We start from the raw sequence: 27,967 nt of genomic DNA, 5'->3' as shown, positions 1-27,967 counted from the left end.
TTGTGGTCCTACAATGCTGTCTGCCTTACTTCGCTATCTTAATATATTTCATCGCATCATTAATTAAGTACCTCGGAGAAAGAAAGGAGTAGAGGAAAAAGTAAACGAAAGCTGCCTGATTGAAAACGAAAAAGTTCAACTTACCAGCCATGAGTTCATCCGTGATGCCAATGTAAGCCTCATCAGCAACGTGTGACTTCGGGATCGCTAGGGGGCGAAATGAAATATAATGAAGCTTAGAATGCATGCCAGTGTTTACCACCTTGTGGTGACAGTGGTTAATATACACAACACAGTAATTACTGCTAGATCTATGAAGAGATTTGACAAATTATGGCACATCCTATATCACCTGAATCAATAATTCTACAGTGCCTTCACTATAAGATAGCATAGCAATGACGAGCAGGCCCTAAAGGAGCTTCTCATTTATCACTTTCGGTTTTATTACTCATTGACAAAAGTAAAAAAAGAAGGCTTACGTTTTTTGTCTAGGCATGTCTCCTCGCACTTCTCTTGCGTCAGGTATCGGTTCTCATTGCCTCCACAGCCTCCGTAGTAGAACAGTTCGCATTCGCCAGTCTCCTTGTTAAACCAATACCTCGGCAGCCGAGCTTTGCAAGGCCCGAGCTCGGCCTTCGGTCCGCATTGCTTCTCAAGGTTTGTCGCCGCTGGAAAAAATAGAACACTTCTATTATTTTGCCAACCGATACGTTGCGGTGATTTATTTCAGACACTACTTTGGCGAATTCTTAATCCCTGGCCAAGTATGTCACATGATGCTACGCCCAGGACACCAGTATTTGATTTTAACGATGCATGATGCACATATGCACTACGTTAAATTCTATCATAAAAAAACAATTTACGTTTACAGCATTGTTTCATTGTTGTTCTATAAAATCTTGGTCCCACCATCTATCATACATAGAGTAGAAATGCTTCTTTTAAGCGCCGTTTCAGGAAGAAAAGTCGGAAGTGGAGTTAACTGGAGGCCCCGTCTGGTTTCTTTAGATGTTATCTTATTATGGGGAAATCAAGCAGTATCCTCTTTTGTTTGCAGCCCTGGCTAAGGAGAACATTGCATAAGAAATATTACACCAGTATAACATTTTTTCTTCTGGTATTGCTCTTCTGCTTTGAATAAGTCAGTAGCGCTGTGGCTAATAACCAAAATATCTTCCTCAATTCATAATTTTTCCACACTTTTCCTCGTAGGGTTCCTGCAATATTCACCAGAATCTTTAGGCACTCATTACAAAAAAAAGTAATCTCGCTTTCTCGATATTGTACACATGAGTGCGATTGCTCTCCAAAAGGAAAACACAATATGGTAGCTTTAGGTTGATTAGTTGTCTTCTTAGTATAATCGCTGATGTATAGAAATGGTAACACACGCGCGTGCGATGCCGTATATTTAAACAGCAAATGTCCGAGAGATGTATAGACCTTGTTGTCCTTAGCTTACCGAGTGCGGTGCCTAGGAGGGCCAGCAACACGTACAGCTTCATCGCGATCAGGGCCGTGTCCGTAGTGATGATACTTTGCGCACCAGAGCTCGTTCTTATACTGTGCGAAACAATGGGATGGAGCGGATGTTTGAGAATAATTTTATCTGCCACTCCGAAGCGGACGCGATAACAAACCCACCTTCTTCCTGTCTCTGAAGTGGGCAGGACCAGATTGAGATATTAGGCGTTGAGATTTGTGTTAATTAAAGTGACTCATTTGCCAATTAAGTATTTTCCTTCATTCCGTGACATGTGTTGCAACTAGTGAAATAAATAATTGATGGCGCACAGAAGAACGATGCTTTCGAAATTGTCGCCGACCGTTTTTCTCAACGCTTCTCCCGACAATGCTTAAATGAGACTTAATTTTTGGTGAAATGTTTAGCTTCGGAAACATTCCCTGAAATCATTTTTGTTGTTTAAGAAACTGGATGAGAACGTGTGGAAGTTCATCGAAACACATAGTTGCATTTGTTATGAAGGATCCCGCAGTGTCGTGCGTCTAAATTCAGTGAAACATAATAAAGTGAACACGCCGCCGCTTTACTCTAACGTTGATTTATTTCATTAATGTAATCATTTCATTTTGGACCTAATGGGCATTACAGCTGACTTTTTAATACGATGACGAGCAAAGCAAGCACAAGGAGATTAAGAAGCGAAACATGTAAATTCGCAGGGTCACAAAAACTACTATACATATTCGTGTCTGGGCTAGTGAGCCACTCATTAGCAAATCAAATTGCCAGAGATCATATGGCTGCGGTACACCTACGAACTGCGGCACCGAGTCTAGAAAGCACAGTTTCTATAGCATTATTAAAGCTTATATTCATATCTCTACCTTGCCGCCTAGTTTGGCTCGTGCATGAGGACCCACGATATGGCTTATAAGAAATAGCGTTGCAGTGCCAATGACTAGGTCGCGGATTGACCACGAGCGTGGTGGCCGAATTCCGGTGGTGGCCGAAAGGCAACAACGCGCGTGTCCTGCACGTTGGGTGTTTGTAGGGAATACAAGTCTATCGAGATTGTTTGGAGCCGTTCACTACCGATTCCCCATTAAGGCTACTGTTCAGTTGCAGCTCCTTAAACCTACCACGGCGAATCATACACCTGATTATAAAATGAGAACGCTGACACCAAGGCTTCGACTGTTATATGCGGTACAGTGCACGGAACGCGAAAGTAGTTTACTACGTTAGGTAAGCGGGCATTGTAGATATAAGGCCAGGGACCGCGATCAAATAGCTATCTCCTCTCTCCCTCCCCCCGCCTGTACAAATTTCGGTTTTTCCCGTGAAACATCCCTGGTCAGGATAAGTACACGCCACAGAAAACAACATAGAGTGCCCACATGCATATAGTATCTGCTTATTGTACTGTAGGTAAGACAACTCCGAATTGAATAATTTCCCCATGTTCCAAACCAACTCCTAACACGCCTCCTTCACGACCCGCTCTATGTCGCGTGGTTACAAAAACAGACTAAGCGGTACACGAATGAACACAGTCATCAGACCGCCTGCATATGAGTAATCGAGGCTTCCTAGGACCATGAACTGAACCCGAATTAGAAGACTCTTAAAAAGATACAGATAGGATGGGTATCCGCAGGATCCGGCGACTCAATCCAGAACTAACAAGATTCAAAGGTAAACTCAGGCAAAAACCCGTCCTCAGAGCTGCGTTGATTCACTTCCTTGGGTCTGTATTACCTGAAAATATCGCGTGCATGGTAGGGTGGGACGAGTAATCAAAATAGTGCGAGCCGCTGATACTCTAATTATGCTTACTGGCTCACTTCCATTACTCATATCATTGCACTCATGCTCTATGAGCTCAATCCCCTCCTCATCGCTAGGCCCTGGTAGAATGGATTGATGCATATACGCATTACCTGTAAGTTATGTGCCCTAGTACACATATACGAGGGTATATGTCGTACATTGCCGGTAAGTTATAAAATAATAATTGAGAATTCTGCGTTCCACATCAAGTTGGGCCCTCGCTACTGTCTTACATCTGAACCTTCGAATGAATCTGGCGGAACCAATTTTTGTGAACTCTGAAACCCGCATCTCCCTTCCCCGCGTAGGGTTGGAAACGAGCTGTCACCCGATTAGGCGCCCTGTCTGCCCTCATTTTTCTCGAAATCCGTAAAGACGTAGTACCCTGTTGCATACTTTAATGATAATATCGCCCTGTCTTATCGCATGCTTATTTTTCTGGGGTATTTATTCTACGACTCTAACGATTCATCCAAATCTTCCTAAATAACGGGGTCAGTGAGCGTTAAAAAGTATTGATTATATATTTTTCGAACTCGTGTAAAGCACCAATTTCTCTAGGTTGAAAGAAAGCCAATTAGGTCACCGAAATAGCGACACCAATCAGTGCAGCTTTTGCGAGATTAAGAATTTGATAAAAACAAGGGACTCCCCTATGCGAGCCATCATTATGGCAACAATGTGCTAATATTTAGGGAGCGAAAAAAACTTTCGTCACTCATGGGTAGCCTTTTTTCGGTTGCATAGATTAACGTAAGGCGTTTGTTGCTGCTGTGTAAAAAGAGAACTTCATACATCAGCAACCTGGTCATAAAGGATCCAAATTGTACGGCCGATAAAACTACAGAGATCTATCTAGCGAAGTTATTACTGGAAACTTAAGTGAGGGAAATATTTTAGGCACCAAGGTATGCAGATAACAAAGCCGCATTTCCTGGACGTAGTTTACAAAATGAACAATCCAATAATGCCGTGTGCGCACGTTCTATGCGAGAAAGTAAAATAAAGATATGAACGCAAGAAGAAATAAGCTCCCATCAGCTGCGACAAGATTCCTCCTATGTTGAAGGCAACTAAAGGCTTCCGTCTTACGAGAAAATAGGCATTGCTACCCGCATTGCTACCTACTTTACACGCCAATAAGAATCTGATGGCAGGCGACACCACGTTGTGTCCTCGGCCCTAATAGTAATAAGTCTACGCTCGTAAAAAAAATTCTTAGTAATCTCGAGTACTCTTTGTTTACCTTGCACCCAAGCACCATTAATATGGCCGAAACACACAATATATTGTTCAAAACAACATTTCGTTTCATTCAATATCTTGACTCGTAGTGGAAGCATACATGCGGTAAAATATTTTGCGGATCTCCCATGTGTTTCCTCTCTTCGTAAAAGTGGCAGGGTATATTTGTTCCACAACATAGATTACAACGTCCGAATTTTTTGCGACCTTTCATTCGTCAAGTTAACACATTTCTGGTGGAATAGGCCACTTTCACCAAGTTTTATTCTATTTTGGGAAATTAAACCACAGTTACACTCTTTCATTTCTACGAAACTGTCTGAATGGAACTAATTGATTTCCTCCGCAGCAGCCATCCGTTGTAATTGTTTGTTTCCTTCTCCTTTGTCAATGAATACTAATCAGGCTAAGGTATTTATCATGCTGCTTCACTTTGTATATCTGTTTATCTTTGTGTTCTTTGCGCTTTGAATTTGTTTGCGCTTCTCTCTATTATTGCCTTCTCCGTCTTTGGAAATTTTTCATGACTGCGCTCAATAATCTATTTGATATAGCTAGTAAATAAATAAACCAATAAAATACAGCAGCTCACTACCCTTTGGCAATGATTCAGGTGCACTACTAAAGAGCACGTACAGTCCACAACAAGTTATTCGGAACCCGAAATTCATGAGGTTGTTTCTCAAGGCGAAGCTCATTTTTGTATACTTATCCTGGCTGCTGGGCGCTCGTCCAACTCTTTGACTATTGGTTGATACATTTGTAAGAGTATTTGCGAAGGTTATAGGAAACTACTAGCAAAGTGCCTTACACAAATATTGTCCGCTCAAAAGCTCTACAGACAATAATTATATTTAATATATTAACTTTGTACACAAAACTAACAACCTTTATAGTCAGTTCGCAGACGTCTCTAAAGTACACTGAGCTGTTACCGGAATGGCAAATTATTTTTAGGATATTCTTGGACTTATTTTATTGTCTTTCATTTTGCCTCTCAGTATATTGGATACTGCTTGTGTGCGCTTCCTCAGCCAATCATTGAGGACGGGCTTGATTCTGCTACACTTGGTTATAAACCTGAACCTATATTGTCGCCTAAGAGATGTATCGAAAACAGACATTTGTTAACAGATGGTGGCTCTTGCTTCACGGATTCTTCAATTCTCTTTCTTTAGACTTTGGGTATTTGCCACTGTGGGCGTGCTCATTCTTGACCAATCCTCTAGGTTGAGTACGTCCCACTGTGGACAGAAGGAGCACAGAAAACCGAAAATTTCTTTGATGGGTGCCGTGCTTTTTCGTGAACGCAGCTGTCATTGCCATCCTTCCCTCGGCAAGCATCATGCAATCATCGCCTTGGCCTTTGAGACATTGCTGCGTGTACTGCTCACAATGCTTATCCGCCTGAATCTGGATTAGCGTTGCGGCCTACCTTGCTTACGAGACTGTGTGAACAAAAATGAAGTTGTGTGGCTATAAACGTGTCACCATTGTGGTAGATAGCGATTCAACATTTCATGAGACGAGGCACTGCATCGGATAAGAGCAAAAATTGAACGCATCACCATTCATTTGAAAATATTTTATTCACCATTTCAATAAAGCGTCGGTTCGCATACGTTAAAACATCTACATTTTGCCTGCATTTGTTTTTGCCTCTTTTTCGCGTATCTGCGAGCCAATGTGAGCAACAAGGTGAGGTTAAGGTAACTGTAACAAGTATTCTATGCGTGTTTACGTCAGATCACGGATACATTATACCACTTTTCTTCCCTATAGGCGTTCAAAGAAGAGCCACAATACCTACAATGATATTTGCTGCAAGATTATAGAAAATACTGAAAATGCCAGGCTTACATGTTTTATATTTGACTTTGTAAGGGGAAACACTCAGGGAAATTGATTCATGAGCGCTGTAAGGGCGCTGCTTTTCCTCTCAGTATCACCAAAAAATACCCAGCTGCATATGTACTCAAACAAACCCTATAAAACGGGCCTGTTCTTGTTAATTTCTTATAAAGCAGTGTTCTACAGACCTACTAGTCCATTGGGCCGTGTGATATTATGCAAGAGGTGTTTCACCCTGACGCTATTATTCAGCATGCATTATTCCATTGTCAGAAGGAGAACTGAAGACGGAGGGGATCAGGGAGCGGTTTTCTTGGCGAACTTTTGCATTGTGCCCAAGAACAGGCTCAGCTGAAGCACTGTTACAAGCCCCATCAGTAAGTGAGGGCGGTCACGTCAGTCACGGCATTCAAATGGATCGGCGATAAGCAGGCCCGACATTTATATAGTCTAGATTGGCCAAGTAAACAGAAAGTTCTATGTGAGCAAAGATAAGAAGGCAACACGTGGGTAGCCTGCCCGCTAAGAACAGGCAGAAATGATAGCTATGGAGGACCATCCGCACACAATGAACAGAAAAAATTCAGTAGCCATTCCAGATGCGCAATACTCAAGGACAATGGAGTTGATGCAACTATGCATCCTGTAGAGCGAGCTCGTGAGACTCGTTGGGAGAACTAGGACAGCCGCTCAGTGGACGCAAAGCACTTTATTCGGAGCGGAAACTCAACGCACCTTTATCAAGCAAATAGCGTGCAATTTCCAGTTTATGAAGACAGGGCTTCCACAGGAAGTGCCGCTATCTGATGCATGCCGACATAATACTGGGATTGCTGAAAATGTCGTCCACTCTCATTCTGTGCATAAATATGTGAATATTCAAAGATTCTAACGTCTTTACGCCGTTATTTGTGGAAAGTGAGATAAGAAGTAAGAGCATCGGGAAGAACCGACCATCGCCGATCGTTTCTTATTGGTTGCTGACAGACGCAGGTGCCACGGTGAAGCGGTTTCGTATGAGAAAAATGTGAAACGAAATTGCACTACGCAATAGCTAGAAATGATGTCATTCACTTAATTACCATCCAGTGCTCACTGGAGCCTCCTGGTGATAAAGTGCAGGCGGATAATTACCCACAGTAACTGCGAAATGCAAAAAAGGAACACGTGCATGCGGAAAATCTGCGCTTCGCCCAAGCCTAATTATCAGTCTACTTCAAAAAAGTGGATGGCTGTATCGTGCTGTCTTGAGCTATATTTAGAGCATCTCCGACAGGCCTGTTGGATCACTATGAAGAAGCCAATTTCTCCGTAATGCAGCCACTGGGCCCCATATAGAAAACGTTCTTCTTTTCGATAGTGCCATAAAGCTGCACTTTTCACTTTGTTAATTTCGTGGCATTCACCGCTGCAAGTGGCCAGTTCTCGTGCAAATAGATGCGTACGCATTTTTCTTTTCTGTCTTTGTTTATTTATTTGATCTCTTGTTATGCAATAAACGTATAGCGATAGGGCAAGACTCTCGTTCGGCTAACTGAATAATTCTATGAATAAAATGGCTCTGACCGGAGTGCACGCATTCGAACATAATCGTTGACAAAGATTTGCGGTAGAACTTATTCCATGGCGACTGTCAACGACAATGTGATTACCATTCGTGCAACGTGCCGAACACCGAAGTTGGGAGGTTACAATTGTTTAAATGTTGTAGTGGTCATTCTGAGATGTTTGTTTCTTCGGTGAAATGTGACATACACCGGTAATGTTCAAGTTCAGTGTCGTAGGTCACCTATGCGCAGGCGCGACATGTAAACGTGGAGTTGAAGCTGCCGCAGTGATGACACCAGAACGACGAAGAAGGAATGGATCCGATGAAATGACAAAGGCGGCTTAATCGGGATGATGACAAAAAAATAAGAATAGTTAAACAATGGTGGCGCTACAAGGGCGACAGCCCGACGATTACTGCATGACGCCATAGGAATAATGATGATGGTGGCGCGATACAAGTCGGATGACTTAGGGTGATGACAGCAGAAGAACCGTCACAGTGTCACGATGACTTTATGAGAACGAATGCATGACGACGACACAACGAGGAACGCAGAAAAAAAATTTGGGGGCAAGCACTGAAGGCATCTTGAATTCGTTTTGTAAATACTGAAATATCAATTCAGGAGCTACTGTTGTGTAATTATTATTAGTTGCAAAAGTGTTATCTCGGAGCACAGATTTCGCAAAACGATGTTACAAAACACTGCACATCAATACCTAAAACCTGCTCTCAGTTTTCTCAACTGGCGCCACAATGAGAACGGCAGTGCAAAACAAGACGAGTAAAATGAAAGAAACTGGATGCGCTGTAAACTCACAGCTGGACCCAGCTACACACAGCGCAACTGCAACCTTGAAATCCACATTTGCGCGTCAAGAAGTGCAAACACAATGGGGCAAGCAGAAGCACGATTGGTTATACATCACCCCACAGAATGACATAATGTGACGAGTATAATCTACATTGAGGTAATCGCATCGTCTGCTTTTACAGGGCTACATACTGTATTGAGTATAAGCTTTGTATGGCTATCGATCGCTTTTTGCCTTCGCTTTTCTGTTTCCTCCACTCCTCGTCCGCGCATCTACATTGTAAAGGCGCGGCCAGACCATGGAGGAAACGCGCGCAGAAATTTCCACGCCGCATGACGCGCCACTATTGGCATGGCTACATTTGTGGGCGACTTTGCCATCAGCAGCTATCTTTAAGAATTGCAGCGTGATAAAAGAAACGAAGAGAGGGTTGTAGTTCATCCTAACTTTTATGTACGGGAATGAAGCGGGCGGCTTCTCATTGGTCTAGCCGGTAAACTGCGAAGGGCATGCGGAAAAGATAGCTCCAATTCCCATTTGCTCCTCGTCAGGAGCAAATGCCGGACACTTGTTTTAGCAGCATGCTTTCTGCCACCTGAGGCATGCCGCGCACGCGTTACCGCTAGAGTGGCCCTGGCTCGTATTTTATTGTGGCTGCGGCATTTTGTACGTTTGTGAGTTAGCGTCCTATCTCATTCTCTTCTTCTTTTCCGCTTAATTTGCTTTGCCATGCTCATAAGAAGTTATTACCAACTAGCCCAAGTGTGAGTTCTGTTCTGCCAATAGGAAACGAAAGAGAGAGAGAGAGAGAAAATAATGCAGAGAAAGGCAGGGAGGTTAACCAGAGGAAGTTCCGGTTGGCTACGCTGCACAGGGGTAAGGGTTAAGGGGGATAAAAAGAGAAACAGAGTGGAAGGGGTAGATAGAAAGAAAGGGAGACAAGCATGCACAAACCGCGTACACTAGAGAGTGGTAGGGGGCGGCATTCTTAGAGTCTGTCGTGAAGCCCCGTAGACCGCAAGAACCTTAATAGCGCGAGTAAGGCCGTCAACACGGATGTTCTTTCGGGGCATTGGCCTAAAGCTTTTAGTTCTGAAAGTGGGCGATTGTCCAACTGGTCCACTACTGTGCACATCACTTGTCTCTCAGCATTGTATCGCGGGCAGACACAGATAATGTGTGCGAGCGTCTCGTCGATGTTACATGTGTCGCCCGTGGGGCTGTTGGCCATTCCTTTGAGGAAAGCATATGAGTTTGTAAAGACAACGCCTAGCCACAGACGGTAGAGCATGGCCTGTTCACGTTGTGGTAATCCAGGCGGGAGGTGCATCCGCATGTCCGGTGACAATGAACGCAACCGACACATGGTGAAAACATTTGAGTCCCACAGGGGCAAAGTACACTCACGGGACTTCAATCGCAGCTCAGCCGCAGCGTCTGTTCGCGAAAGCGGAATGAACATTCGTTGACCACTTTCATGTGCAGATCGGGCGGCTTCGTCAGCGTCGTCATTCCCGCTGATGTTACAGTGTCCTGGAAGCCACTGAAAGATTATGTTGCGTCCCTTGTCATGGCTTTGATGATATATGTGCCGAATTTCTGAGGCCAGTTGTTCATTGGGGCCGTGGCGCATTGGGTTCGTATGGACTGAAGGGCTGCCTTGCAGTCACTAAAGACTGTCCATTCTTGCGGTGGCTTCTGCTTAATGAAACCAAGTGCAGCACGGAGCGCCGCGAGTTCTTGCGCCCGTCGATGTGTTCACACATGAATTTCTTAATTTGATTTCCTCAGATTGTGCCGGGTTGATGACTCCAGCAGCACAGCTGTTCAGTTTTACTGAACGATCTGTGTATACATGTTGCCGGAATCTGTGCACGTTGTGAATGTGCTCCAAAGTTGCTTTGTTCAAAGCTTGCAATGGCGCTCCAGCTTTCTTTCTGGTTCCCGGAATTGTCAGTTGCACTTGCGGCCGGTGCAGACACCACAATGGATCTGACAATTGTGTATCGAACGTAAATTCTGATGGCAAGTAGGACTGATGTCTTACTATAGTTTTAGCAAAAGCGGAAAGTGGCCTTTTTGCTGGCAAGCAAGCAAGATGGTGTGAGGGAATCCGAGTCAGGTGTCGGATGTGTGCTCTCAGGACATCTGTGTCAGTGTAGACGGTCAAAGGAGCGTCTCTGGCTATGGCCACTGTCGCAATCAATGACGTAGCTTTGGGAAGACCGAGACAAGTCCTGAGTGCTTGGGCTTGCACGCTCTGGAGTTTGCGAATATTCGTAGTGCAAGTGTTTTCAAGTACAGGTAAGCTGTACCGTAGGAAGCCCAAAAACAGTGCTTTATATAGTTGCAACATTGACGGTACTGTAGCGCCCCAGGACTTCCCGCCAAGAAACGCAGGAAGGTCCACAATGGCGGCCAAACGCTTTGTCATGTACGAGATGTCAGGGCTCCAAGACAATCCTCTATCAATGATGACGCCGAGAAAGCGGTGCGTTCGTTTATATCGTATAATTTGGTCATTATTCCGCAAAGCATACGGGGCCATCGCTTTTCGAATGAAAGCAACGAGTGCACATTTCTCAGAGGAAAGCTGCAGGCCTTGTCTTCTAAGGTATGTTGACACAGCCATGGAGGCTTTCTGAAGTCGTGCGCGGACTTGTACACGTGTCACGCCTGAAGCCCATATGCAGATGTCGTCTGCATATACGGAGAGCTGAACGGTTTGCGGTAACGAATAAGTGAGACCAACAAGCACCAGGTTGGAAAGGGTAGGGCTGAGTACTCCGCCTTGCGGTACACCACGACTGGCATAGCTAGACGGCATTGGTCCGTCTTCAGTCAAAATAAAGAAAGATCTTCCATTCAAATAGTTGCATATCCAGCGAAAGGTGCGTCCACCAATCGCTACAGCTTCTAAGGCGTCCAGAATTGCATGATGATCTACATTGTCGTACGCACCTTAAACATCAAGAATAGAGCCGCAGTGATTCGTTTCAGATCTTTCTGGTGTTGTACGTATGTTACCAGGTCGATAACGCTATCTATTGACGAGCGGCCACGTCGAAAACCAGCCATTACCTCTGGATAGACGTTGTAAAATTCCAAGTACCATTCTAATCGTGTAAGGATCATTCTCTCCATTACCTTGCCGACACAGCTGGCCAGGGCTATTGGACGGTAAGATGAAAATTCCAGCGGGGATTGGCCAGCCTTGAGGTGTGGAACAAGCCGACTGGATTTCCACTTTGTAGGGACCAGGCCGTCACGCCATGATGCTTTGTATAGGCCAAGAAGGGCATCTCTAGCCTCTTGACCAAGGTTTGCAAGCGCAGAGTATGTGATGCCATCCTGTCCTGGTGACGAAGATCGCCTGCACCCAGCTAGTGCGGACTCCACTTCTTCGATGGAGAAAGCAGTGTCCATACGAGGATCCCAGGACCAAGGGGGCACAAAGGGAATAGGTGCGCAAGGTGAATACGTGAGCGCCGGACCCACGATCATTGCGCAGTAATCTTGGGCTACCTCGACTTCTCGGCGTCCTTGATGTAGGGCTAGAGACTTAAATGGACGACGCTGTTGAGGAGCTGTTCGAAGTCCACAGATTGTTCTCGAGATAACCGACAGAGGTTTACGCGGGTCGAGAGACTCACAAAACGATTTCCAGCGTTGATTTTGCAGTAGAGCAAGGCGACGCTGAATTTCCTTTTGAATGCGTCTGGCCTCTCTAAGATCGTAGAATGATTTAGTCCGTCTGTATCGTCGCTCCGCTCGCCGCCGGATTGCACGGAGGCTCTGTGTTTCCGAATCAAAATCTGTGCATTTCTTTAGTGGGCGAATTCAGCGCATAGCATCCTGCATACCCTTGGCGATCTCAAATTCTGTTGTGGACGAAATGCCTTCGTGGCATGCGTCTTCCATAAGTGATTTAAACACGGGCCAATCTATTGTTTGCTTAAGATTTGATGGAACGTATTTGGTGAGGCCTTTTATCTTCAGGTAGGTAGGCATGTGGCCGCTTCCGTGGTTTTCTATATCTGCGAACCAATGGACGCAGTGAGTAAGGCATCGCGAGACGAAAGTTGAGTCTAAACAATGCTGTAGGTCCGGCCGCGCATAAACGTGAAACTGCCATCATTTAGACAACAAAGTTCATGGTGGGAAGCAAAAGACACGAGGGTTCTTCCTTTGGAATTTACCTTGTTGCTTCCCCAAAGTGAATAATGCGCGTTGAAGTCCTCAACAACAATCCATGGACCAGGTGTCGCATATATAATGTCACCCAGGCCTGCCTCTCGAAATGACTTGACGGAGAAAGGTAAGCGCCCACTAAAGTAAACTCAAGTTTTTGTTTTTTCACGGTCAAACACATATACTGATTAGTGTCATGTGGCCGCACTGGATGAACAACGTAAGTCATTTCACACCGTATGTAGATGATCACTTTGCTACTATCAGTACAAGTCGATGACACATGACGTTCAAAGCCTGAGATCCGGACGGGTTTCTGTACCTTCGGTTCACAGACGACATCAATCGGGAATCGATTGGTGAAAACGTAATGGCAAAAATCACTCCGGGATTTCAGGCCATGGGCATTCCATTGCATAATAGATGCCTCCTTGACTTGTCTGAAGAACAGCTGACGCGCCTAGGAATGGCAAAGCTAACGAAACTTCCCAAGCCAAGTGACGCATTGAAATTCGTCACGTAAGCCCACAATTTCTCATTTCAGGTTGTTTTTGGGAGAAGAGGTGATGAAATGAACAAAAGAACTGGTATTGCTTGCACGGCTGGTTCGCGCAGGTGTCTCAACTGCATGCTCTATGCAAGCATTTTTGGAGCTGCATTTAACTCACCAGCCTGACTGTGTTAAAGGATGAAAAACAAGGAAGTTTACGCGTGAAGTTCAGTGTAAATAAGATTATTGGGTATTACTTGCTAAACATGAGATACAAATATGAGACACGTGATAGTGGAGGGTCTACGGGTCAAGTTTTAGCACTTGACTTTCTCTAACATGCAGGCGCTGGATGCGCGGTGTCCGAGAATTTTTGCATCTCACATTCATGGAAATGCGGCCATCGCGGAAGCGATTGAACATGTCACCTTGAGCTCAGCAGTGCAGCGTCCTAGCCATGGGACTAGTGCGACGTGTTATTTTGCATTAAACGCATTTCAAGCAGAAAAGGTTTTTACAGCCAGCGGTACATCGTCTTCTACAAACTTTTGTCTATGTATTCTCCCGATTTCATCATTTCAGAGCACTATGCCGCAATTTTACGGCCACACAATTATTTCTTGAAGATAGCAGTATTGCGGTAATCTTTGAACTGTGAGTATAGTTCACGAAACTAAGTTACACAGTAGCATTTCTGAAAGCATTAAGAACGAACGAAAAGCTTAACATGAAGACCTCTTTTATACTACCTTGAAAAGGGTATTGTTGTATATAGCTTAGTACTTGCATGGAATTGGCTTCTAGAGAACAACAAATGACTCTAGCAGCTCGATTTAATTGCAGAAAAAGTAAATATTCAATTATGCAGCTGAACCATATTGCATTTCTTGAATGTGAATAAAATTCATATTTAGATTGCATTGTCACGCCTACATTGTTCCACCAGGTTATCACCGCTATCAGGTTATGGTTATTTTCTGAATTAAATTGCGGCGACTATTTTGTCCAATATAATAAAAGATTTGGCTATAAATAAATTTATGCTTCCTTTTGTTATCTACAGGAATAATTGAAAGAAAATCAGTGCTGTTCTCAGACAAATATTTCTTCTTTCTGCATGAACTACAATGAAAATCTTTGATTCCTACTTCATTCACTGGCTATGTGACAATAGGTGTGTTCCGCTCTTGAATTAATGACTTTAGTGCCAAATTGTGTAACCAGGTGCGTGCGACGGCGAATCTATCATAATTTCTCCAACAATGCGCGAAATGAAATCCACGTCACCAGTGTTCTTCCAGGGCGTGAACACGATGCTTTCCCAGAGGGTGCCACATGTGCGAAAGGCATGCGCCGCCTTTTCGATGGACGCCTTTCCCGCTACCGTTTTTGGGGGTAGCGCCCCGAATAAACTTTACATCTACCGCCATTCAATAAATTTCGCGACAGCTTGTAGGGCGACACATAAATTGCTGCAAGAGCTGAAGCTCTACCTAAACGCTACTCGGGCCTGCATGGTATAGTGCAGGTCGAAGTTGCAGAATACCTAAGTCAAGATTACTCTTGCAGTTCAATCCATATCTGCGCCTTGGTTTGCTGCACATTTTATTGCGTCTCAGGCGCGTTATCTGATAGCAAGTTATGTGCTTGTGATATATGAAAGCGCATTTATGAATCATTCACAGAGTTAAGCTACTCCCTCTAAGCACGATCATTTTCAAGATCTTTTTATGCCGATCTTATCACAGCGATAATAAGCCTACTTTCTCTTCAATTAAAAATTGCCAGCCTGACAGAAGGAACATGATGACGAGGGCAGCAGCGACCAATTGCGTCGCCAAACCAGGGTTTGCGATGCAGGTGTGCGAATAGTCGTAGTAAGCAAGTTTATGATCGACTAAATTCGTTAGTCACGGAAGATAGGTGATATTGTTGAAAAAGAATGTATATTTACGTATATTTACAAGGCGAGCAGCACAGGCGTGACAGCAGCTCATAAGGAGCAACCTCTACCTCTTGTTCATCGGTGTCGGACTAATGCTGCAGAGTACTTCTGTCTCGCGTCATTACCCTCAGGCGAAAATGCTCACACCATCCATTATATATGTGTTCCCATACCAGGAATTCTCAAATACGCGCATGCATGGAAACTGGAAAAGGGGTGCAGACACCGTTACAACAAGGGGAATATTTTAAACGTATGGTGACTTGAAGCGGTGCTCTCTAGGTATCATTATAAAAGTATGTCGATATATCCTTTATCATGATTTCGTCAGATATAAATCAATAGGTGGAAATAAATAGTTCATGGCGTAACCGAAAAAAAAAGACATTAGACATACTGACGAGTGCAAGCTCGGCGGAAGCCACGGTACTAGCACCGTCAATGTCACTGCATCGAAGTGGCTCGGCGATGCGCAGCCCCGCATCTTATACACTCAAGACTGGACAAATACGCCTCCCAATCGGCGTCTAGAATGTAGACACACTAAAGGGAACGTTCTATGTGAGCACAGATAAGAAAACAACACGTGGGAAGCGTGCGCGCTAAGAACAGGCAGAAACAGTCGCTATGAATGACATTCCGCACGCAATGAACAGATAAAGAATGAGTAGCCATCCCAGATGCGCAATACTGAAGGACAATGTAGTTGGCGCAACTATGCATCCTGTTCAGAGAGCTCGCGAGACAGGTTGCGAAAACTAGAACAAACTCAGTGGAGAAAAAACACTTGATTCAGAGCGGAAACTCAACGCAGCTTTATCAGGCGAATAGCGCGCAACTACCAGTTTATGAAGACAGCGCTTCCACAGGAAGTCTCGCTCCATGAGGCATGCCGACATGATAACTGGATTGCTGAAAATGTCGCGCTTTCTCATTCTGTACATGATTACATGAATATTCAAAGATTGTAACATGTGAATGCTGTTATTTATTTCAAAGCGAGATAAGGCGTAAGAACATCGGGAAGACCCGGCTATCGTCGATGGTTCCTGATTGGTTACTGACTGAAGCAGGTGCCACTGTGAAGCAGTCGCGTATGTGGAAAATGCGAAACCAATATGCGCTACTCAATGGTTCGAAATGATATTATCCACTTAATTACCGTCCAGTGTTCTCGAGAGCTTCCCCGGTGATTAAATATAGGTGTAATAATAGCCTCGGCAATCGCGAAGTGCAAGAAAGGAACACTTGTTGGCGGAAAACCTCCACTCGGTCGGAGCCTAACGATTAGTCTTCTAAAATTAAGCGGATGGCTATCTTGTGCTGTCTTGAGCGATATTTGGAGCATTAACGACTGGACTCTTGGATCACTGTATAGAAACAATGGCGACGGTACAAGGGCGATAGGCTGATGACTACTCTGATACGTAGTTATAATTGTGTCAACAGGACAACCGTCACGGCATCACAATGACATTATGAGAACGAATGCGTGACGACGACACAACGATGAAGTCAGTGAAGCAGGGTAAGCACCCATTGCATTATGGGATTTTGCACGCCAAAAACAGGATTGAATTATGACGCACGCCGTAGTGGGGGCCTCCACAAATTTGGACCACCTGGGCTTCATTAACGTGCACCTAAATCTAAGTACACGGGTGTTTTCGCATTTCGCCCCCATCAAGTGCAGCCACCATGGCCGGGATTCAATTCCCCCACGTCGTGCTTAGTAGCCCAACACAATAGACACTAAGCAACTACTCGGGTTAACGGAAGGCATATTTCATTCCTTGTGTAAGTACTGAAACATAAATTAAGGAGTGATTGTTTTATTTTCATTATTTGTCACAAGAAATATAGTGATCTATGGATTTCGTAAAACAATGCTACGAAACTTTTCACATCAATACCCACAACATGCTCTTAGTTTTCTCAACTGACACTATTTTAAAAACGGCAGCAGAAAACAAGATGAGGAAAATGAAAGAAACTGGATGCGCTGCTTACTCGTAGCTGGAGCCAGCAACACACAGTGCAGCTGCAACCTTGCAATCTATATTTGCGCCTTAAGAACTGGAAATGCGATAGGCCAAGCAGGAGCACGATTGGTTAACGTCGTCCGACAGGAGCCCATAATGTGTCGATTATAATCTAGATTCAGGTAGTCGCATTGTCTGCTTTTACAGGGCGATGCGCTGTGTTGCGTAGAACCTTTGAGTACCTAACTATTGCGTTCTTTGCTTCGCCTTCTTCTTTTTTTTTTCAATCCTGGTGCGCACATTTACTATGTAAAGGCACGGCCGGACCATCGAGCAACCACGCGCAGAAAGCTACAAGCGGCATAATGTGCCATTATTAGGATGAAAACACGTGTGGGCGACTTTGTGATCCGCGGCAATCTTTTAACTTTGCGGCGTGATCAGCGACGCGCAGAAAAGGCTGTAGTTTATCTTGACGTTTATCCATGGGAATGAAGCAGGCGGCTTCTTAGTGGTCTCGTCGATAGGCTGCGAGTGGCACGCCGAAAAGACAGCTCCGGTACCATTTGGTCCTCGTCAGGAGAATGTTGCTTCCCGCCCTTTTTGGCAGCACGCTTTCTGCCGCCTGCGGCACGCCGCGCGCGCCTTTTCGCGACTGTGGCCGCGCCTCGTGTTTTAAAGTTACTGCTGCATCTTGTGTGCCTAGGTACATTTGTGAGTTAGCGCTCGCTCAGGCTCTGCTCTTTTCATCCCCTTAAGTTGCGCTGCCGTGCTCATAAGAAGTTATTACCAACTAGCCTAAGTGTACCAATAGGAACGAAAAGAACTATCACGCCTAGGAATGGCTCGGCTAAATCAAGCTTCCCAGCCCAAGTGGCGCAAGAAAATTGTTTATGGAAGTCCCCAATTTCTCATTTCCGATGGTTTTGCAAGAAGTGGCATTACCTGTAGGAGGTATTACGTGTGTGTGGTGATTATGCGGTCTTCGAACATGTCCTGCGGGGCTGCGCATCTGCCGGTCCCCCTTTCACCCAAGAGGAAATGATGAAGCTAACTAGGGCCCAGGATCAGACCTCTAAAATCGTGGCAGTCCAGAGGGCTCGCGAGAGGGCTGTCAGATTTAACCTGATGGTCTCCGTGTGGGTCGTTTGCTTACGTCTATAGAGGACCAATTAAAATTCTTTCACTCACTGACTCACTCACCTATAAGGTTCGTTCCCTCCACGTGTCTCACCCGCATGCTGTACACAATTATTGTTGCTGCTGCGCTTAACTCAGCAGCCTAACTGTTTCAAAGGCAGAGAAGCCAGGAAGTTGAGCTGTGAAGTTCAGTGTAAAAAATGTTATTGCGTTTTACGTGAGTAACCAGTGATACAAATATGAGACACGGGTTAGTGGTGCGACTGCGGGTCAAGCTTTAATACCTTAGGTTCTCTAACATGCACCCAATCGATGCGCGGTGCCCGAGAATTTTCGCATCTCACCTTCATCGAAATGCGGCCACCGCGGTACTGATTGAACGTCGGACATCGAGCTAAGCAGTGCAACGCCATTGCGATGTGGCTACTATAACGGGTTATTTTGTGTTTAAGCGCATTTCATGCACAGAAGGATTATACGGCCTGTGGTACATGGTGTCGTACAAAGTTGTACGTGAATATTCTCCTGCTTCCGTCAACTCACAATACTATGCCGCAATTTTATGGCCTCACAGTTATTTCTTGAATATAGCAGTATTTCGGTAATCATTGCACTGGATATACTTACAGTTCAAGGAGCTAAGTTGCACAGCGGCAGTTTTAAAGGCATTCAGAACAAACGAAAAATTTAACATGGAGACCTATTTTGATTTGCCTTCGAATGGGCGGTGCTGTATAAAACTGGAATGGGCGGTGCTGTATAAATTTTTATAGAATTGTCTTCTAGACCACAACAAATGACTCTAGCTGATCGGGTTAATTACAGAACAAGATTCAATTATTCAATCGAATCTTTCTGTATTTCTTTAATTTGAATAAGATTCAGAATTAGGTTGCGTTGTCACCCCTAAATTCTTCCACGCGTTTATCACCACTATCAAGTTATCGTCTTCTCTCCCAGTCCATGCTCATCTTTTCTTGGTATTTCTCTTGACTGTAGCTTAAAATACAAAGATCACATTTCTCACATCAAAAAGAAAATAGCATACGGTATTCGCGTTCTAATTAAAACTCGTCCCTTCTTCACACATAGCACATTAATCTCGCTATACCACTCATTCATTCACTCTCATATTAACTACGGCATACTATGCTGGGGTAACACTTATAACACCCATTTGGCATCTCTCCAGGTAATGCAGAATCAATCCATAAGAATAATCACAAGGAGTTCACGCTTTGCAAATGGAAAATCCCTTTTACATGAAAACAACATCCTAACCATTTCAGAACTCACCAAATATAATCTAGGAATTTTATTCTACAAATATATGACTAAGGAACTACCATCAATCTGCTTCTCACCTTGTGACCTAATAGCTCATAGTCACACTAGATTTGCACTCAATAATAATTTTCTTCTACCTAAAGTGCGAACTAACTATGGTAAACAGACTGCGGAATTTTCCGCAATATCGCTTTGGAATACTCTACCACCTATCATCAAAAATGCAAAAAATTTATACCAATTTAAAAGAGAACTAAAATCATTCATAATAAATACTTACTAAAACTCTCCTTGTTTTTTTTTCGTTTTGTCTTTTTTTAGTTCTTTTTTATTTTTTAATTTTATTCCGTTTTTTTTATACCGTCTTGCTATTAACAAGTGTTCTTATTACTCATATGCTATAAACATGTTTTGATATTACTCTTCGCTCTCATCTGTACTACTGTTGCTTTAAACATTGTATAACATCATAAGTGTCTTTAGAAGGAGGTCCCGATACAGTCTTTGACTATGGGACCTCCTTATGTATACTACGCACATGCAATTATCTGTATTTTTACTAATAAATAAATAAATTATGAAATTATGAATTATGAATCGTTAGGCGCAAGACACTCCTGCGGTGTTCATTATTTATTGAGTCTCGTTCAATCTGATTGAGCGCGTGACTCAGATATGATTATCCATTTGTGTTCTAGAGAGTACATTTGATTACTCTAAAATGCACATTGATATATACATAACGAACGAACGGACGTCACCGTCAGTTCAAACTCGCCGACCGACACATTTCCTCGCCGCTATCGCTTTTGTTTCGCTCTCACTTGTCTTTATTGGGTGTAAGATTGCGCAAGAAAAAATTGCGTTCTTAAGCTCAAATTTTGCCAATGTATTTCTCTTCCCCGAGACTGCAACGTTATAATATATTACCAGACGAGAGACATTGCTGCAATATACTTTCGAGGGGAAGATCATTACATACGTGTTTTTTTTCCACAATTTCAGTACGATCATGTATTAGTAAAGGCACGTAATGCACTATCTCCAATATGTGTGCAGTTGCTTCAAAGCTTATAGATATTGGAGCGAATTTATGTGCACCTATTCACCTATCTGTAAACAAAGGCGCCAATTTGACAACACTCACTATTTTTTACTTCCGGAGCTACTGGCTAAATGCATGCGAACAAATAAGTTTTTCTCGGCAACCACTGCAGAAATGGTGATGATGTTGTTTGGATTTGCAGGTGAAAATCTAGTAACACTAAAGAGTAAATTTCAAATTTGTGCAATATTTTCTTCCTTTTTAACTTCCGTGAAAGAAAAATGCTGTAATATCTAGTTCAACAATGTAAATGAAGAATTAAACTGACACTGGCTTTAATAAATCATAAATTTTGTCTTAGTGCCTCGGTATCTGTATGTCCTTGCGACCGGGACATAAGAAATTAAGAATACTTAGTCCGCAGCGAGGAATCGCACCAGTGTCGACTGCATAGAAAGCAAGTAACTGCCAGTGGTGCCACGCTACTGTTTTTTTCTGTATTGCATGGAGAAATAACCTTAGCTCTCTACAAAGGATATGATTTAGGAAACACATATTTGATGAGGATATACATAAGATACACGCACATATGATACTGATGCTAGCTGACGGCACCTTCCAGGCGTAAGTTGGAATCAGATGGCGCTAGGCAGGGGTAATTGGAGATCGCAGAGAGAGGCTTTCGTCCTGCACTGGACATATTATAGGCTCATGAGCATGTAGATGAAAGTAATTTTGATACTCAAGTACGGAAACACGTGCATCAAATCAGGACACCTTTCAGGCTGTAGGTTTTGCGCAGCGTACACACCGCGCGCGTATTCGAATAGTTACTGCAAAAAGAAAACACTTTTGTTCATCGCGGGTTTACGAATACCTGTCTTGGGTACATCAGGTGAAGTGAACCGTGATGTCATAAAAGTTGAATAAATCGCCGCATTTTTGTGCGTGTGTCTGTGGGTGAGGGTTCTGTACGAATACTCTCGTTCTCACCTGAACCATCATCGTCGGTGGGTTTTGCTGAAGTTGTATTACGAATGCGTTTTACGCGCGAGCGTATATACCAAACTATTTGCTACAATAATTAATGGAACTCTGGCGCTGCTATCGTTCAGCCGCCATGGAAATGATGGGAAGTACATGGATTGGACTACACCAGCTGTCGCCATGACGCTTGTCGTTTATTCCGATTTATCTGCCTTCATTGTCCTAAATTCAGAGAAATCAATGCTTTTTAAGTGCAGAACACTCTGCGAACACACAAGATCACTACTCAATGCAGCGCTTCAGCCTTTCAAGGTGACCAAATCGAAAAGCACCAAGCGTCTCAACGCGCTGCCATCGCGCGAGGAACTCCTAGGTGCGTTTGATGGCTCTTGTCGGTGAACGCGTCCATGGCTTAATGATTTCAATATCGGCCGGCTTTGCTTGAGATGCTGCGTTCGAATCTTCAGTGGGGCGATTTCAATGACGTCCCTTTCATTATTTATTACACAGTACTTCGTTCAAAATTACAATTTACAAAGACTTGAAACCATTGGACGCCAGAAGGAAGGTTAGGCAATTCCGTGTTCTGTTGCGCACGGATTTTCCTAACCGTAGACACTAGTGCAGTAGTTTCTTCTAGTAATTAGTGTATGAGACTTTATTTTATGTGTCGCCACCTTGAAGATTAGAGGTGCGGGTGAATGTAGCTCGCTGATAGAAGTTGGCCAACGTCCAGAGTTAGGTCAGCGGTGCATCTGTATAGACTGATGATGAATGGACAAATAGATAACATACATAAGGACAGATGAGCGCCGCTGGTCTTGGCGCCATGGCCACAGCTGGTGCAGTACCAACTGGCTTGAGCGGCCGTCATATCTCGGAGCTCAGGGAGGCACGTAATCGGTTCTCTATAGTAGCATCAAAAGAACAGTGAAGGTCCAGCTTCCTAGGTGCCGAAGCTTGGAACGCAAACATTCCCAGAAATTATTGCCAGAGATATGAGTTAGTGGTGCACGACCAAGGCGCAAATAAATGAGGGCGGACGAACACTGAAACTAGCAAACCTATGTGAAAAGAAAAAGGTTTGAATATTTTAACCAGAATACCGGAACTCTCATACAAGTAAATATTCCGTTTCTAATATTTTTTTCTGTACTAAAACGAAAAGTGTAAATTTTTTTAATATTTCGCAATATACTAGTTCGTTCTTTGTTACTTGGCAAGACTTGGCAAGCCTCTGTAAAGCAGCAATTATGCCGTGCCGAATGGCGTCGTTCACTTGAACATGGCGGGTTCGACCGAGTTATTGTGATTCGGTTGCGTGTCTGTTCGAAGTCTGCTGCGCGCTTCATTTCAAATTTAGCGGGACCTACCACACGGCATTCATTGGCGAAGGGTGTCAGTGAAGGATTTTTGTTAACGTGTAAGATCATGCGGCGACATCCGACGCGGTGTGTCTCGTCGGTACGATAAATCCGGAATGCTCCACGAAGAAACGTCGCGCTGTGTTCATTCACTTTCCGTAACACAGGCTTTGAATGTCCTAGGGACCAAAAGTAGTAAGCCGGATGTTTTCTATATGATAATGTGGTGGAATGCTGTCTTGTCTGATAGCAGTTAGATATGAATACATGGTGAAGCACGTAGTTGCGACTGATTCTGTGAAAATGTTTCACAAAGGTTGCTATCCTTCAAGACTGTGTACTGGGCGTAGTACTTTTGATCCATTGAAATATGTTCTCTTTCGTCAATTATATTCATTGCGTTATTCTAGATGTATAACAATGAAATCGCTTTTGAAACCTCTGTGGCGCGGTCAAATATTTTCATTGTATTCGCTCACCTTCCTAACGAATCTGCTGCAGCAATCAGCACCAATAACAGCCTAATTACGTTCACATTAAGACTCCATTCGTATAATTTAATAACGCGCTGGCGCTTCAGCTCAGGCGAGTCGCAAGCTAGCCTCAGCCTTAAAAGAAGAATAACTGTTGGCGTACCGCTCAAAATTCAGGACGCTAGAGAAATCGAAAAATACCGACCAAGCAGCATAATAATTTGACATCACTGCCGTTCACGATAGTGACGTCAATTTTAATTTGTTGTTCTCAGTTAGTTGCCACGCGATATCTACTTAGCAGCGATTGCAATAAGTCACAATTTTCTTGACATGTGGGCTTCTATCGACACTTCGCTACCGGCATATATAACTTGAAAAATTCCATGCTTCTTGGGAGTGAAGCGCAATGGTCGGAGCATGCCTTTCTCTTTTTGTTAAAGCGCAGTGACGGCTAGAAGGACCGAGATTCAACGGAAGCTTGATATAGAACAAAGTAAATCTACCGATCCCAAAGTCTTCCCTGAACACTGAGCCCGGGCAGGACGTTCTCGGCAATACATTCGGGATACACGTGACCAGGAGACCCCCGAAAAGCTAGGAGCTCGACCAGCGATAGAGCGAGCACCCCGTCCTGCCCAGTACCGTGCCCAAGTTAATGCGGAGTCGGCGGGGAACGAAAACAAAAAAGTAGATAATGAGTAAAGGATGAGTAAACCAGTCATGGCAGAAGTGAGAGAGGGTATGCTCACACGAAATACGGGTTCACTTCATTGAACAGGGGTCGCTTCTTTCGTTAACCACTGCTGCAAAATCCTGTAAAAGTGTAGTGCCAGTGTTGTACTAGGTTCGGCCGCGCTGTACTAAGTTGTAATACTCTGTATCCTGAGCAAAGGGCACTTCAGGGTACTTGAATAAATGGCCTACCTGCAACGATATCTTGCGCTAGTTTACCAAGCACTTTTTTGATGGTCTCGAAATCGCGGTCAGAAGTTGCAAGCTTAATTAACGCTTTTACTTCCGGATATCATATATTTTGTTTGCAGCACAAGACACATTAGTTCTTAATACTGGAGTATACAAAAGCAGGAACCTCTTTTTACTTGAGTATAGCAAGGATACGACATGACCAGAAATATGCAGAATTAACAACAAAGAAACATGCTTCAAGACATATATTTATACGATTGGACACTGACATACTTATCGCTCCTGGCAGGGCTAATCTTAATGAAACATTGCAGAAGCTGTGATCCGGGATTAGCAGCGGAATCCGGCTATAGGAAAACTTCATTTAAAATGATCTTGTTGCTCCGATGTCGGCGTTTTCTTTGCTTACGCAAATAGAGCGAAGACAAAAGCTTGAAATAACGTCGTGATGTAGACGTTGTGGTCTTAACGAATGATCCAGAAAACGGGAGTCCACTACACATAATATTCGTTACCAAACTTTCACATGAAGGACCAGGCGACATCTCAAGGGCGTTGCGATAAATAAACACTTTCACAGGAACATGCATTCCCTAACTTTCTATGTCTTCGACATACAAGTTCTGCACGTCATATTATAAATGACATATGTGGAAATTCGTTTGAACATCTTACCCGTATATTGCGCGTTCATTCCCATCCTTCTGTTTTTTGGTTGAATATAATATGGTTGACTTTTAGTTCTTTCAAGAAATAATGACTGGACTATAATTGACTGAGCTTTGAAACACATTTATTGATCGCAGCAAAACGTAGGTCAAAAGTCATTAATCGAACATGCTGCATAATAATCTCCGGACAATGCCTTGTTTAATGTCCTCTGCTGATTTTCTTTGATAATTTCTCTACCATGTTTTTCAAATGTGATTCGATGCTCTGACCCTTCAGTGGGGAGATATTATTAGGGAACTGATTTGTGTTGTACTATGCAACTCGCGGCATGGGCTCTCCAGGCTTCGTGGATCCGCACAATCGCATGCAGTCTATGGGCGATTCGAAATTGTTGCCGTTGCTGTCGCATCCTCCATACAGGAAGAGACGGCAAGAGTTGGTCTTCTGGTCGTAGTAGAAACGCGGGAAGGAACCCCTGCAAGGACCAGGATGCGGTGATTTTCGGCACACGGAATTTGCGGCAGCTGTAAAAATAACCAAATTGTCAAAAATATTTACCGGCATAGCGGTAGACTGCAAGAATAATAATGCAGTAGACGAAAATAGTTTAGATTATCGCAGCTCGAAAAGAGTTTGGAATAGATGAAAGCCTACGCTTCGGAAAGGACAGTAAGTGTATAAAATTACGAGGTGCAAGATAAGCTACGCCTAGGTCGTTTAAAAAATGAAAAATAAAACCTGCAGCGATGTGGTTTTACTGAAGATAGTGTCGTTCTGCACACACTCAATAACCCATCACTGCAAGCCGTATTAACACAACATGGACATAGCTGTACGGCCAGATGGAAATTAGGAAAGTAAGCCTTTCGTTTGCAAGTCAAGTATTGTGTTCCTACAATGCTGTCTGCCTCACTTCGCTATCTTAAGATATTTCATCGCATCAATAATTAAGTACCTCGGAGAAATAAACGAGCCGAGGAAAAAGTGAACGAAAGCTGCCTGATTGAAAACGAAAAAGTTCAACTTACCAGCCACGAGTTCATCCGTGATGCCAATGTAAGCCTCTTCAGCAACGTGTGACTTCTGGATGGCTAGGGGGCGAAACAAAAAATAATGAAGCTTAGACTGCATGCCATTGTTTACCACCTTGTGGTGACAGTGGTAAATATACACAACACAGTAATTACTGCTAGACCTAAGAAGAGATTCGACCAATTATGGCACATCGTATATGGCCTGAAGCAGTCATTCTACAGTGCCTTCACTATTCGAAAGCATAGCAATGACGAGCGCGCCCTAAAGCAGCTTCTCATTTATCACTTTCGGTTTTAATGCTCATTGACAAAAGTAAAAAAAGAAGGCTTACGTTTTTTGTCTAGGCATGTCTCCTCGCACTTCTTTTGCGTCAGGTATCGGTTCTCGTTGCCTCCACAGCCGCCGTAATAGAACAGTTCGCATTCGCCAGTCTCCTTGTTAAACCAATACCTCGGCAGCCCAGCTTTGCACATCCCAACCTCGGCCTTCGGTGCGCATTGCTCCTCAAAGTTTGCCGCCGCTTGAAAAAAACAGAAAAGTCGTATTATTTTGCCACCCGATACGTTGCGGTGATTTATTTCAGGCACGACTTCGACGCATTCTTAATCCCTGGCCATGTACGTCACATGACGCTACGCCTAGGACACCCGTATTTGATTTTAACAGTGCATGATGCACATATGCACTACGTTAAATTCTATCATGAAAAACAATTAACGTTTACAGTATTGTTTCATTGTTGTTCTATAATATCTCTGTCCCGCCATCTATCGTACATAGAGTAGAAAGGGTTCTTATAAGCGCTGTTTCAGGAAGAAAAGTCGGAAGTGTAGTAAAATGGAGCGCCCGTCTGGTTTTTTTAGATGTTATCTCATTATGGAAATCAAACAGTATCCTCTTTTGTTTGCAGCCCTGGCTAAGCAGAACATTGCATAAGTAATATCACACGAATATAAAATTGTTTGTTCTTGTATTGCTTTGCGGCTGTGAATCGGTCAGTAGCGCTATGGCTTATAAGCAAAATGTCTTCATCATTTCATAATTTTTGGATACCTTTCCCCGTAGCGTCGCTGCAATATTCACCAGAATGTTTAAGCGTTTATTACAAGGAAAAAAAATAATCTGGCTTTCGTGATAGTTTACACATGACTGTGATTGCTGTCCAAAACGAAAACACAACATGGAAGCTTTAAGTTTATTAGTTGTCTTCATAATATAATAGCTGTCATATAAAAATAGTAACTCACGTGTCTGTGATGCAGTATACATAAACAGTAAATGTCCGAGAGATATATAGACATTGTTGTCTTAACCTTACCGAGTGCGGTGCCTAGGAGCGCCAGGAACAAGTACTGCTTCATCGCGATCAGAGCCGTGTCCGCAGTGATGATATTTTGCGCGCCAGAGCTCGTTCTTATACAGTCCAAAACAATGGGATGTAGCGGATGCTCCAGGATAATTTTATCTGCCATGCCGGAGCGAACACGATAACAAACCCACCTTCTTCCTGTCTGCGCAGTCGGCAGTACTAAATTGAGATATTAATCGGCTGGATTGGTGCTAAGTGAAGTGACTCAATTGTCAAATAAATCTTTCTCTTGCACATTGTGACTTGCGTTGCAATGAGTAAAATAAATTAATAAGTGACGCATAGAAAAAAGA

At 43.6% G+C, this 27,967-nt stretch overlaps 1 protein-coding gene across 1 annotated transcript; it reads right to left on the bottom strand.

Moving 5' to 3' along the window:
- On the bottom strand, positions 1-27,690 carry LOC142588668 (actinia tenebrosa protease inhibitors-like). The gene is made up of 7 exons (XM_075700491.1): positions 27,624-27,690; positions 26,637-26,825; positions 26,299-26,361; positions 25,584-25,794; positions 1,469-1,689; positions 483-671; positions 1-207 (listed from the first exon to the last, which is right to left on the bottom strand). Exons 1-7 carry the CDS (start codon positions 27,664-27,666, stop codon positions 26-28), a joined length of 1,098 nt encoding a protein of 365 aa, XP_075556606.1. The 5' UTR covers positions 27,667-27,690; the 3' UTR covers positions 1-25.
- Positions 27,691-27,967: the final 277 nt, after the last annotated feature.

Source organism: Dermacentor variabilis, chromosome 7 (assembly GCF_050947875.1).
Source record: "Dermacentor variabilis isolate Ectoservices chromosome 7, ASM5094787v1, whole genome shotgun sequence".
NCBI lineage: Eukaryota > Metazoa > Arthropoda > Arachnida > Ixodida > Ixodidae > Dermacentor > Dermacentor variabilis.
This window is presented reverse-complemented; position numbering and strand designations above follow the sequence as displayed.

Coding starts and splice junctions, on each gene's coding strand:
- LOC142588668 (XM_075700491.1), bottom strand. CDS start 27,666: ATGAAGCAGTACTTGTTCCTGGCGCTCCTAGGCACCGCACTCG. Junction 26,826..27,623: donor GCTCCTAGGCACCGCACTCG/GTAAGGTTAAGA, acceptor GTTTTTTTCAAG/CGGCGGCAAACTTTGAGGAG. Junction 208..482: donor GACATGCCTAGACAAAAAAC/GTAAGCCTTCTT, acceptor TTCGCCCCCTAG/CGATCCCGAAGTCACACGTT.